Here is a 14,326-nt window from a genome sequence, read left to right on the forward strand (position 1 = left end):
AATTTGAGGGGCAAATTGTACTAAAGCAGACATGTAAGACTATTTGGGCCAGAATTTTACTGTTTCTATTTTACTTAATTTCACTTTGTCTTCTTGGCATAGGTTTTACTTAACCTAAATATTGACATAATAGTATTTTACTGGGCTGCTAATTACAGTTGAAATAGGAAAAAGAAAATGATGGATTTTCTGGAATCATTTTAGAAAGCTTAATAAAGAAAATGAGCTATTTACATTGGTCTTTAAAAGATAGGTAAACTGGGTAGAAAAAAGACAAGGGCCGGGTGCAGTGACTCATGCCCTTAATTCCAGCACTTTGGGAGGCTGAGGCGGGTAGATCACCTGAGGTCAGGAGTTGAAGACCAGCCTGGCTAACATGGTGAAACCCCGTTTCTACAAAAATACAAAAATTAGCTGGGCATGATGGCGAGTACCTGTAATCCCAGCTACTCGGGAAGCTGCGGGGGGAGAATTGCTTGAACCTGGGAGGCGGAGGTTGCCGTGAGCCGGAGGTTGCCGTGAGCCGAGATCGCACCATTGGACTGCAACCTGGGCAACAGAACAAAACTCCGTCTCAAAGTAGTAATAATAATAATAATAATAAGACAAAGAAGTGCATTTTCAGAGATGAAGCCTTGGTACAGTAACATGAAGGTGTGACTCATGTGTGATCACTCCTGTCGGTGTGGGCATGGTGTCGGATAGGGAGAGCCTTGAAGACCAGGTAAAGGAGTATGAGAACATTTCTGCTTTATGAAAAGTTACTTTTTTAGGATACTTTTTAGGATTAAGTATAGTTGTTCTTTAATGAATATTTGAGAAACTTTTCTTTATTTGTGTCATTTTGATTTCAAAGTTTCAGTGAAAAGGAAGAGATATTTGGCATTATTTTATATTACAAAACAAATAGTATTTCTAGAAGCTTGTGATTTCTGTGTTAGAAATTCAAATGGCTATTCCCCTGCCCTTTTTTTTGGTTGGAATTTGGGTGAATTTCTCTACTGTTGATTCCCTTCCTAATTGGCTTAATTTCCCTTTTCCTGAAGTTTCTTTTTTTTTTTTTTTTTTTTTAAGCATAGTCTTGCTCTGTCGCCCAGGCTGGAGTGCAGTGGCGCAATCTCGGCTCACTGCAACCTCCACCTTCCGGGTTCAAGCGATTCTTCTGCCTCAGTCTCCCGAGTAGCTGTGGGACTACAGGCGCCCGCCACCACGCCGGCTAATTTTTGTATTTTTAGTAGAGATGGAGTTTCACCATATTGGCCAGGTTGGTCTCGAACTCTTGATCTTGTGATCTGCCCGCCTCAGCCTCCCAAAGTGCTAGGATTACAGGCATGAGCCACCATGCCCGGCCTCCTGAAGTTTTTTCAGCAATATTTTAGTGGTAAACGTCCTCAGCGTTTGACCCTCACTATTTGTTGATCATTTAAGTGGGTATAGATAGGTATTTTCTAGGTTGACAGGTATTTTCTTTCAGCATTTTGAAGAAGGTGGGCCATTGTCTTTTAGATTCTATAGTTATTAGAACCTTCTGTCAGTCTGATTATTGATCCTTTGCAGGTAATCTGTTCTTATCTCTAATTCCTTTTAGTCTTTTTCTCTTAATTTCTGGTGTTTCTGGTGCCTAAGAGTGGGTTTATTTTTACTTTTTCTGCTTAGGAGTTAACAGGCTTACCTCAGTTTTGCTCTTTTATCATATCTGGACAATTATCAATTGTTATGTCTTCAAATATTTTCTCTCCCAATCTGCAATCTCTCCTTTAGAATCTTAGTTAGATGTACATTAGATCTTCATGTCTCTTCAACTCAATTTCCTATTTACCACTTTTTTGTCCTTCAGGAGAGCACTAGAGATACTCGTATCGATCTTCCAGGTCACTGATTTTATAGCTGTATTAGAACATCCATTCGATTTTATTTTTGGTTACCATATATTTTCATGTCTAGAAATTATTTAGTTCTATTTTACATCTCCCTCCGTTATTTTTTCCTTTGTGTCTTGTTCTTATTGTTTTCATTCCTACTTTTACATCTTTAGTTTTTAAGGAATACCTTTTTTTAGTCATTCTCAGATTGTTTAGTGATTTCATCACATATCCATATGATTGGTCTTAGGTGTCTGATTTTGCTTTCTTCATTAAGAAGCAGGACCAGTTTAGTTACAGAAATAGGTTGTCATGATTCTTACCATTCCATTTTAACCTAACTGGTAGAAGCAACAAAGTAATGTGAATTCGTCAATACTGATTTATTTATACTGGTCAGCAACTGGGTTAGTGGGAAAAAATGGCATTTTTCAGGTACCCTTGGAGGTTCTCATACATGAATACTGGGGATTCATATGCATATACAAAACCCCAAATCCTATCTTTCTGTGTGTTCACTCTTTTGGCTGCACCCAGTTTTCCACCAAATAACCTTTTCATGGCGATGTGTAATACTCTTTGGCTAGTGTATAGTGTTGTATACTTGCACGGTCATATAGGACATATACCTCCATTTATGTGTCTCTTCTGCCTCAGTTTTATCACATTGTCATTATATAGACAGAATAATTTATTTGATGAAGGGAAAGTTATTTTAATAACCCTAGTGCTTGTGAGGTTTCCCCTTTAACTTTTGTTTACTTTTACTTTGAAGAACTAACAGTAGAACCTTTTATTGTTCCAACATAGTAGGATTTTTTATCTATTTTCCATTGAGCTTTTTGTGTTTGTTTATTTAATATTGTTCTTTAACAACTTTCCACAACCCATTATATCTTTATGGTTAATTATTTTCTCACTTATTTTATAATTTTGGATTTTGAGATCATCATTAATGAGGTTTTTCGGTGGGAATTCTGTGTGGCATTTGAAGGTGTGTCCTTCCAGAGTTTCGTTTTTTGTTTTTGGGTTTTTTTTTTTTTTTTCTGGGATCCTAGTGACCTCATTGTTTCCAATATATATTTGAACGCTCAATATGAGTAAGGAAGCCTATGGTGGCAAATTCTAAGAGGAGGCATTTTTCCTCCATCCCTATGACAGCCAGAATCCCTAGTTATCTTCTGTGCTTGTCTACACCTTTAATGAGGATGTAGCCCTCTGAGGGTTCTAGTTGTATATGGGTGTTTGTTTTAGCTCTTCTGCAGACCTAGGTCCTTGTCTTCTGTACCGTGTAAAGGATAATGCTAAAGCCCTAGCTTACCAAGATTGACTTTCCCCTAAGAGACAGCTAAAATATTCTTTCACAGTTTTACCTTCTATTTTTCATTTCAGTTTTTGTTTTTGTGTCCTGGGAAGCTATCATACTATTTGTAAACTTAGCTAGTAATTGAAAAGGTTATTTCTGAAAAAAAAATTTGCCTTTCACTTCTAAGTGTTATTTTCAGATTATCTTATTTATCGTATTATAGAAACAGAAATCTCAAGGAGTTGTATCTTACTGAATGTGTGTGGGCTTGGAAGCCACAGAAGTAAGTTAAATGGTTTATCCGTAGACATTTAAACCCAACCCTGTCCTTAAAATAATCTAAGTGGAATAGATTTCTCTCTTTCATAATTGTGAAATACTGCAAGTATTCCAAACTAAACATGTTTACAAATCTGTTAAGTTTTTGTAAATGTGAGTTTACTATCTAGCCAAGGTTTTTATCTTTGGAATTTAATTTAATTTCTAGGATAGTCTCTCCCACTTAATGTATTTCTTTATTCTAAAGTGATTTAATAGTGAAAAAGAAAACTGTTTTATAGTGTACAGATGCTCTGTTTGTGCTGCTATACCAAAATGCCTGAGACTGATTGATTTATAAACAACAGAAATTTATTTCTCATAGCTCTGGAGGCTGGGAAGTGCAAGATCAAGGTGCCAACAGGTTTGGTGTCAGGCAAAGACCCGTTTCTCATAGAGTGCACACAGTGTCCTTACATGGCAGAAGAGATGGAAGGGCAAAAAAGAGTGGACACTGCTTGAAATCTCTTTTATTAAGAGTCTTAATCTCATTCACAAGGGAGGAGCACTCGTGACCTAATCTCCTCCTCAAAGTCCTGCCTCTTTGAGATTAAGTTTCAGCATGAGTTCTGGAGGGACTTAGCAGATGCACACACAGGAAATATTATTTATAAGATTAAGACCTGTATATTGATGTAAAGATGTTCATCATAAGTGAAAAGAGTAGGTTTCAGAATTGTATGTTGTAATATGATTCCACTTATGTGTTTCTGAGATACATAAAGTTTATAAAATGTCTGTTTAAAATCATCTGGTAGATTATAGACCAAACTATTGGTATTGCTTACTGTTGAGTAACATTTTGGATGAAGAAGAGACTTTTAATTTCCAAACTTTTCTATTGATTGAAACTTTTTAGAGTGAACATATGTTAATTTTATAGCTATCTGGCTAGTATTTTTATAAAAAGTATTGATTTAAAACTAGTCATAATACATGTTCTACGTCAGTTGAAAAGCTTTAATAAAAACTAGCTAAACCTGTTGGACATCTTTTCTTTTGATGTTTTAAGAGATTATATTGATGAATGAGATATAAAAATGAGAATATAATTAATTTCAGTGACTACTTCATTCATTCATTCATTCCATAAATATTTATTGGGTTGCTTTTCTGTGCCAGGCACTGTTCTGCACACTAGAGATACAACGATGAGCAAGTCAGATTTTCAAAAAGCAAAAACTTGGCTGGGCACAGTGGCTCACACCTGTAATTCCAGCACTTCAGGAGGCTAAGGCGGGAAGATTGCTTTAGCCCAGAAATTCAAGACCAGCCTGGGCAAGATAATGAGACCCCATCTCTGCAAAAAATAAAAAACTAGCCAGGTGTGGTGGCGTGCACCTGTGCCCCCAGCCACTCAGGAGGCTGAGGTGGGAGGATCACTTGAGCCCAGGAGGTCGAGGCTGCAATGAGCTGCTATCGCACCACTATGCTCCAACCTGGGCGACATAATGAGACCATGTCTCAAAAAAAAAAAAAAAAAGGCAAAAACTGGAGCCAGGCACAGTAAGACAGTAATTCAGGCCTGTAGTCCTAGCTTACATTTCAGTAGAATTGTTTAGGTATATTAAGTCTGTTGCTTAAACTTGCAAAACTTTATTATATATTGAAAAATATGCATTGACTAATTTTATGAGTCTTAACTTTCTTCTTTTGCAGTAACTGGACCTCTGTCAGAACTGCAAATTGCATATGTTAGCAGAGAAACACTGCAGGTAAATCAAGTGCTAATTCAGAAATAACATCTTTCATTAAACTAAGTCTTTACTTATTGTGCATTACCTGTTCAGCAAAGTAAGAACTAAATATTTTAGTTTGGTAAACTCTTAAAATGAGTTTTAATACATTTGAAAATTGTGCAATGAACTCAAATTATATTTCCCAATAAATACTTTAAAGCCTAAATGTGATGATATAACCTAAAATTTGAGCACTATGGATCTGTTATTGTATATTTTCCTCTTAATAACAAAGAAAATTGAGCACTGTCATGGGAATTCAAACACTCTGATACTAATTAGGTATAAACTTTTTAAAAGTTATTTCAGCCGGGCGCGGTGGCTCACGCCTGTAATCCCAGCACTTTGGGAGGCCGAGGCGGGCGGATCACAAGGTCAGGAGATTGAGACCACGGTGAAACCCCGTCTCTACTAAAAATACAAAAAATTAGCCGGGTGCGGTGGCGGGCGCCTGTAGTCCCAGCTACTCAGGAGGCTGAGGCAGGAGAATGGTGTGAACCCGGTAGGCGGAGCTTGCAGTGAGCCGAGATCGCGCCACTGCACTCCAGCCTGGGTGACAGAGCCAGACTCCGTCTCAAAAAAAAAAACAGTTATTTCAAACTGTTTGTAGAATTTACTGAAAATTTTGTTAGAAAAATTAGTCATTTTCTTGATCTTTTTTTAAAGATCTCATTAAAATATGTTAATGATTACTTCTAGATCTCCTGTAAAGATTAAATAAAATACACAGAATACTACACATTTGATCACATAAAATCCCAAAGTGTGCTCTGTGATAAAATCTTGTTTATTTTTCTGTTTTTTGAAACTCCAGGGATTGTATTATCTTCACAGTAAAGGAAAAATGCACAGAGATATAAAGGTATACATTATATTTTTAACATAATCTCTCTTCATTTTTAAATACTCTGATCAGATTGTCTTGGGCAAAATTGTTTTATTTGATAGATTTATCTGAAATGTTACCATAATAAAAATGAGTGATACTTTTAATAGTTTAATTTTTTATGGCAGCTTTATTGAGGTACAAGTAACATACCATGAAATTCACCCTTTTAAAGTATATCATTCAGTAGATTAATGTTTTAATAACATTTTAGCTTCTTTGTAGTTATTAGTAAAATGCAGAGTAAGTTTATAGCTTTCATCAAGTTATAGTTTTTAGTAAGTTTTATACTTTGACCATTTCAGTGAGCTTTTGCAGTCTTAAGTCTAAGTCTTAGTCATGCATCAAAATGGATAAACTGACCTTTAACATTTTCTCATAGTCTTCTTTTCTTTTCTTTTCTTTTCTTTTTTTTTTTTTTGAGATAGATTATCGCTCTGTTGCCCAGGCTGGAGTGCAGTGGTGCGATGTTGGCTCACTGCAACCTCCCCCTCCCGGGTTCAAGTGATTCTCCTGCCTCAGCCTCCCGAGTAGCTGGGATTACAGCCACCTGCCACCATGCTTGGCTAATTTTCATATTTTTAGTAAAGACAAGATTTCACCATGTTGGCCAGGCTGGTCTCAATCTCCTGACCTCAGGTGATCCTCCCACCTCGGCCTCCTAAAAATGCTGGGATTACAAGTGTGAGCCACCGTGTCCTGCCTTCTCATAGTCTTTTATTTATTTAGCTGGCAGAGGAGAGCAGGTGCTCTAGATGTGCTGGGGTTAGCTCAGTGGTACAGCAGGTGTTATGGTAGGAATCCTCAGCATATTTCTAAGGATACTGCCATCTCCCCAGTTGAGATTTGTTTCTTTCACTTATTTTTCTTGTCCCTTTTTCTTTGTTCATCCTTCCTCCTATTTCTCTCTTCCTCTTTTGTTTTCGAACATTTTCTCTAACATAAAGATTTTTAACCTTTTATGAGGATAGAGGCTGGGGCAAATCTTATTGCTCTCTGGGTCTCTGATGATAAACCATGAACTGTCTTCTGAGAAAATGCCCTTACGTGCACGTCTTCAAATTTTCCATGAAATTTCAGTGGACTCACAGATAACCTGCTGAGATCCCTCGTTTGAAGGTATTTTTTTTGTAAGCCACTTAAAAGACATAACCAAAGAGCTTTTGGAGTTCAAAGGTAGAAGAGCTCACAGGAAGATGAGTAGCTCAAGAAAGGTTCTGTGTCATTGGCATGTAGATGATCTGGGAGGATTGATAGATTTTTGTCAGAAATGGAAGTTGGAGTACATTTCAAGCAGAGAAAACAATGTGAGCAGGTACAGAAGTTAGAAAGTGTGGGCCATTTCAGAGAACATAAAAACTGTACTATATTATTGAAGAGAAGAGAGTGTGTGAGACTATAATTAGAGATGGGACTGGTTGGGTAGTTTGGTGTTCCATTATGCAAGGACTTGTGTGCTAGACTTCAGAGTGTGGGCCTAATTGGGTTGAGATTTGAGCCATCACCACCATTTCTACTCCTGTCTAAGCCACCATAATACTATATCATGTGGTCTTCTGTAATAGCCTTCTGAGTGGTCTCAATGCTCCCATTCTTAGTAGTTTTGTAGTCGCTTTTCCACTTGGCGACCAAAGGGACCTTTTCAACCATATCTTGTCACTCTCCTGCTTATAAACCACCATTTGTTTCCCATAACACTCAGTATAAAGTTCAGATGCCTTTACCATGACCTACAAGGTTATACCGTGATCTGACCCATGCATTTCCCTGTGACCTCATCTTACACTCCACTTGTCTCTGTTTTACTCATTCTTTTCCAGCCACACTAAACTTGCCAATCTTGGAATATGTTGAGCTCATTCTAGCCCCAGGTCTTCAAATTTCCTCCTCCTTTCCTGAAATAGTCTTCTCCCAGAGTTTGGCGTGGCTGTGTACGCTTACTTCACCCAGATCTCTGCTCATGTATTACTGCCTTTGGAGAGGCCTTCCCTGCCCTGTCTTCAGAGTAATTATCTCTGCCTGACTTTGAATCATTTGTTGGTTCATTCATTCATAGATAGATGATAAATATATATTTATTTTTAGGTTTTTTCCCCTACTTGGATGTAAACTCCATGGGAACTGGAACTTATGTATTACTGTAACCCCAGAGCTTAAAATAGCACCTGACTACTAGTGGCCTCTCAGGGAGGGAAGGGATGGAGGAGAGGAAGGCCATGATATACAAGTGACATGATATAAGCTATAACTTAAGAAAGTTAGTCTGAGCTGGAGAAAGGCCAAACTGAAGCCTCTGACAGAAGTCTTAGATGGCTAGGGACTAGATCAAGTTGAAATCCCTGCTCCTAGTCTCTTTCCTTTTTCTTCTTCCCCCACTATTCCATAGAGCTACAGTAGTATCAGTGGGTGGGTGCAGCTCAGCTTCACTGGTGACATTTGGAGTTTGGGAGCCTTTTTCTTTCTGCCCAATGCCCTGTCTCCTGAACTAGTCTTCTACTGTTTCTTCCTCACGTTGGTTGAGAGTAGGAGGATTCCCAGTATTTTTTCCACCAAACCCATACTTACATGATTGATGGCACCTTGGACCAAAGAGTCTACAATACCTTTGGTATATAGTATTTCTACCTCTTCCAAAAGCTTTGAGCTTATTGAAGATGAAGTCATCATTATCTTCTTTGAGCTTAGGTCAAGAAGCAAAAGTGGCTAAAATGCAGCCAGATCATGCAGACGAATGACATTTTAATTGTGTGGGCCTGTGGCTAGTTGTTTATATACTGGATGGGCCTAAGTGCTTGGCAAGGCACATTAGGGTAGATAACCTCATGTACTAAGCAGCGTGTACTAAGGTACAGTCTCATATACCAACCCTGTTCAATTGATGGTGAGTTCCTAGAAAGGGAGGTTCTTAAAAAAAAAAAAGAAGAAGAAAACCACACACAAAAACGCAGGAAAGAATAATTAAGTTTAAAGTGTAATGTAAACAGTTGAAAATGCTTTGTAAGGTTACATTTTAGTGTAATAATAGTGTTTGATCAACGAGGAAATAACATTTTGATGAAAACATATATCACTTTTATATTAACATTCATACTATGTTAGTAGCAGCTTTTTTGCAAGGCAGAACATTTTATAAGGATAGTCAAATTGCCTAAAAAGTGGACAGTAGATTTACCTGTGACTCTAATGATATAACATTTTAATTAAGCACACTTTAAGTATTTCTAGGTCTAAGGCTGTGATTATTTTAAATATGTATATTTAGTATATATGTGCTGTCTGATAAAATATCTATTTCCTACTTTAACTAAAATATTGTTATTTTAAAGGGAGCTAACATTCTGTTAACGGATAATGGTCATGTGAAATTGGGTAAGTAAATTGGAATTTTGTCACATGCACAACTCTATTCTAAAATGTAGTGAAGTTTATGTTTTCCTTTGTAGGACCAGGTTTTCCCTCTCCTAAGACGGCATCTATGTATTTTTAGATGGAAATCTCGTTGCCATGCCGTCGCCTCTCTGTATCCACTTCCCTTAAACAGGGATAAAGTCTGTCCTTCACATGAGACAGATTTGTTGTAAAGATACTGTGAAAGAATATCCTTCTGAAGTCTTTCACCCCTAAACCCAGGAATGGGACTTCTATAATAGTAAGAAATCTGTACAGAATTACCTTGTAACCAAAAAAGAAGACAAATATAAAAAAATCAGTAACTCCAAAAACACTTTATTCTTTACATAAAGCTTTTAAAATAAAAAACAGCATTACTTATTTAAGAATGTAATTTAGATGCTGAATGTTGCTTTATTTCAAACAGTAACTTATTTTATAACTTTAGGTTGTTAAATTTTCAATTAAAATAGAGTTCAAAACCTAAATAATGACTTATTTTGCAAGTTTAAGACAGAACAAATGTTCATTATAGTTTTATGAACAAAGTCATGTTTGTTAGTATTAAATGAAATAGTTAATAACAAATACCAGTTATTTTAAACGATGTCTATTAGATAAACCCAAATTAAAAAGAAGTATTTTATAAAAATATAGATACAACTATTTTGGACTATAACCTGTGAGATTAATCAGATTTAAGAACATGTATCTAGAAATAACGTAATAAAAATTTCCTACGTGGCTTCTAAATATGGGAAAAGCAGAAAAGATACGTCCTGTTCTTTTTAGTTATCTATTGATTGCTTGGTGAACAGTTTTTATCAGCAGTTTAATATTTTGTGCCAGTGTTATGTGCCTCACTCAAAGACATACTATTTATATCTTACTTGAGAAGGATTTAGAAGTCATCATTAGTAAAATAGAAAATATTAGATCTCCAAATATTTATCTTAAAGAATAGTAACAAATCATACATAAAAATAATCTCCTGATAGGGACTGATTGGTACTAAATGTATTCTTAAGTTTGGGGATATTCTGATTGGATGTCTTTTCAAGCTACAAGTAGACTTACTGGTTTATCTGATGTCATTCACGGGTATGGAGAAAGTGAATGGAATATAATGTCTCTTAAAGATCCCTTCCAGTGATATTCCTTGGATTTCTAGTCCTGAGAATTAGAAATTACAATATTAATAAGTCTGGCAATTTACATTCTCTCAGCTATAACTTTCTCATCAAAATTATTTGATCTTGACCTTGGTTGTTACTTGATTTATATGGGAATATACGGGAATCTATTTGGCTGTGATATGTATTCACTACTTTGTGATATTTTAATGCTAGTCCATTAAAGTTAAAATTTGTAATGTGATGTTTGAGAATATCCCATATTGCTGTGAAATTAACTTAATAAAAATAACTTTTAAAAGTTTCTTCTTATGTTGCCTTAAACAATTTTATTGTCTGTCAGTTTCCTAAATGTTTCTCATTTTTTTTAATAGCTGATTTTGGAGTATCTGCACAGATAACAGCTACAATTGCCAAACGGAAGTCTTTCATTGGCACACCATATTGGTAATTGTATTTTAATTGATATTTAATATTTTGTTCTATCATTAATGGATATACCATTTCTAAAAAACAGACTGGTCAAAATTTTTCAGACTAAGACAGATTAAGGAAAAAGTCATCAACCGGCAAAGTAATTTAGGCATGTACACTTACGAGTGGATTACATGGCCAGAAAATAATCTACCATGTTATTTTCCATTAAGCAGAAAAGGCTTTAATGATTGATATGGCTTTCAGGAACCTTAATATTAGTTCTAGCCTTGCTGGAAAATCCTGACTCTTTTTCCTTACATTTCTCGTGTATTTTCACAGGTGTTTTTATATCTTTCTTCACCCGCATTTCCAGTCCATATTGTGATTAATCTTTCAACATTACATTATTTAAGTACCTCTTAGCTAAAAACTTTTTGGCATGTCTTGGTTGCCTATAGGATCAAATGCAGATTTCTTGACAGTTGAGTCTTCTGTGGTCTGGCCTCTGTCTGCTTCATTAGCCTTAGCTCCCACTAGTCTTCTCCATGGACCTTCCTTTCTAGCCATGTTTGTCTGTTAGATACTGATCATAGTGTAAAAACTATCCTACTCGTGTATTTATTTACAGAATAGTTTTTGGCCACTTACTATGTGCTAGATGTGATATTAAGCAGTATGATTATAATGGTGGATTGGTATAGAGCTTTTTTTGTTCATACCATTACTTTGAAGTAACAACACCCTGGAATCCTTGCTTTCAGTTTATGTGCAACCACTCCCCTGATGCCCTCTTCGTCTGACCTATCAGTAGTCATATAGCACTAATTGCTACTACTAATTTTTTTATATTTAGAATATGACATATATGCCATTTTCATGATTTATCTTTTTATCAATATATATTTTAAAAGTCAAATAATGCTAAAAAGGCATATGGGAAAAACTCTTGTAACTTCTGCCACCTCTAGCATTATTCATTTACAGATACTGTGTTATGATAGTTGAAGATCTTAGCTCTCTTCATTCATCTTACAGTCATCTTATCTTTCTAGTGTACTTTGCTGAGTCAGTTAACAATACTTTCCTGAAAACAGTTTTTCCTGATTTTAGTAATTTCTTTTTTAATTTACTTAGTTTCTTGTTTCTGTTTTTAAATCCCTGATTAACACTTCCCATACCTTCCCACATTTTACAGTTTTGTACGATGCCTCTGTATAATTTTCTATACCATAAAGTCTATCACATTATCTGTCAGTGCTGATTTTTGTCTGGTTGATGTTGCTTTGTTTTTGTTTTTGTTTTTTTACTTAGAATAATCCTTCCTGGAGTCATCTTCCCTCCTGTTCCAGTCTGGACTCTTTAATTCTCCAGCTCTTTTGCCTAGCTCTGCTCTGGCTGTTTTTCATCTTCAGCTTAGCGTTCCTTTCTTGGATTCTAGGTCTTCTTCTTTCATGATGTACTCCTTCCTTTGTGATTGACACACATACTAATATCTTTCTGAGAAAGGGTGCATGGGGAGTAACATTTTTGAGATTTTGCATGTGTATCCTTGTACATAATTGATAATTTTGGTGGGAATTCTAGGATAAGGTTTTTGAAGTATTGCACTAGTGTCTTCTGTGGTGCCCATGGTGTGATGCCATTATGATACATGATCTTTTGAATGTAACCCCCCCCACCCCAGAATCATTCCTGGTGTTTTGATATTCCATAGTTATATACCTCAAAATATATTTGTGTTTTGATTGTTTTTACTTTTATTCATTGTACTTGGCATTTGTGCTTTATAATCCAGACTCATGTCTTTTCAATTTTGGGAAGTACTCTTGTATTACTTCTTTGATAATTTCTTTGCTATACTTTTTCCTGCTCTGTATGGAACTCATTGGTTGTATCTTGGACCACTTAAATTAATCTGTTAATTTTCTTCTATTTTCTCTAAGAACAAAAAAATCTTTTTTGTTCTACTTATAAGAGTTCCTCAACTCTTTACATTTGTATTTTCATGATGGAGACTTCCCTCAAATGTCTACTAATCCTTATATTTTGGTTCACTTTGAAGAGCACAGCACTGAAAACTGGTTCATAACTCTGGTTGTGGGAAGTCAGGTGTAAACCTGGTTGTTAGTGTTCTAGAACTGGTCAAGTGAAGGAAGCAGAGGTATTCATTGTTCTATATACGTACTTCTACTTAATCATGTCCTCTCCCTTTAACCTCTTCACTCCTTGGTTCCTGGTGTCTCTTGAGTCTGCAGTCTCTCTTCTTCGTCTTGGTCCTTATCCAATGGGAATCGGGAGGGAATAGTTACTGGGACTTAATGGATAAGAGTAGGAATGCCAGGGACTGACTGTTGACACTTTCTAATACTCCTGTTTCCAGCCCAGCCTCAACCCCACTATTGCTACTTTTTAAACCTAACTTGTCAACATTTCCAGGATGTTTGAGGCTCGTTGGCTGCTAGTTGTTGTTCTTTTCCTTGGCACCTGCTTGGGTTTGCCCTGCCTCCTGTTTGCTACATCATTTACTATTCTTCTATTTTTCGTCTGCGTGTTATGGTTTTAGGTAAAATATGTCTGCTGGACTTAGTCTAAGATGGTGTGTATGTATATTTCTCTTTGTTCATCTCATTATTGTTTTGGGTTGAGTGGAGTGAGGGCTTGAATTGCTGTCATTTTTAAGTACACTATCTTCTCAGTTTTATTGTAAACATCTCTCATTAAATCTTCAGGATCTGACTTGATTCTTTACAGTATTCATTCACTGAATGTTAATGGTGACATTTCCAACTCCAGTTTCAGAGGTTAAAAATTTATATCATTACTCTTACAATAATGTGGGAGATATCTTGGGAACATGTGAAATTGTGAATTAGGTAAGTTAATTTTGGGAACACTCTCCCTGTATGTGTCTTTCTGGTATTGTATCTTTCCTACCTAAAATCTAAGAATTTAGAACCTCTCTCTTCCCAAGTGATTAGGTCAGCAGTTAATCAGTTGTTCGAAGAAGTCTGCTTGAAATGACAGTTCTCAAAATTAACAGATATGTACCTTAAATGTTTTATTTCAATTTAAGACACATATGTACATTTATTCAACAGTCTGGTATAGAATCAAGGCCTGTTCTTTGAGTAGATCACTTACTAGAGTTCCATTTTAGTAATGCAAACCACACACAGCCCAATGCATCAACTACATTTCTTAGTCAGGTTTATTGAGGTATAAATTTATCCTTATTAGATATACAGTTGTACAAATTCATACAGTAGTATGAATGT

The 14,326-nt window shown here is 36.0% G+C and overlaps 1 protein-coding gene across 10 annotated transcripts in view; it reads left to right on the forward strand.

Moving 5' to 3' along the window:
• The window catches only part of MAP4K3 (mitogen-activated protein kinase kinase kinase kinase 3), a 187,146-nt gene that overhangs the window by 95,877 nt on the left and 76,943 nt on the right, over positions 1–14,326 (forward strand). For 8 of the 10 annotated variants that reach the window (XR_003721773.2, XR_013402837.1, XM_015112178.3 and 5 more), the window contains 4 exons: positions 5,146–5,201; positions 6,040–6,087; positions 9,438–9,480; positions 11,009–11,081. Coding sequence is in view for 8 of the 10 variants with exons in the window: in XM_015112178.3 (XP_014967664.1) it covers positions 5,146–5,201; positions 6,040–6,087; positions 9,438–9,480; positions 11,009–11,081 (220 nt within the window). In the remaining 2 variants the exon portion in view is untranslated. The remainder of the gene's footprint in view (positions 1–5,145; positions 5,202–6,039; positions 6,088–9,437; positions 9,481–11,008; positions 11,082–14,326) is intronic. The other 2 variants (XM_077959682.1, XM_077959684.1) reach the window with 1 other exon arrangement.

Source organism: Macaca mulatta, chromosome 13 (assembly GCF_049350105.2).
Source record: "Macaca mulatta isolate MMU2019108-1 chromosome 13, T2T-MMU8v2.0, whole genome shotgun sequence".
NCBI lineage: Eukaryota > Metazoa > Chordata > Mammalia > Primates > Cercopithecidae > Macaca > Macaca mulatta.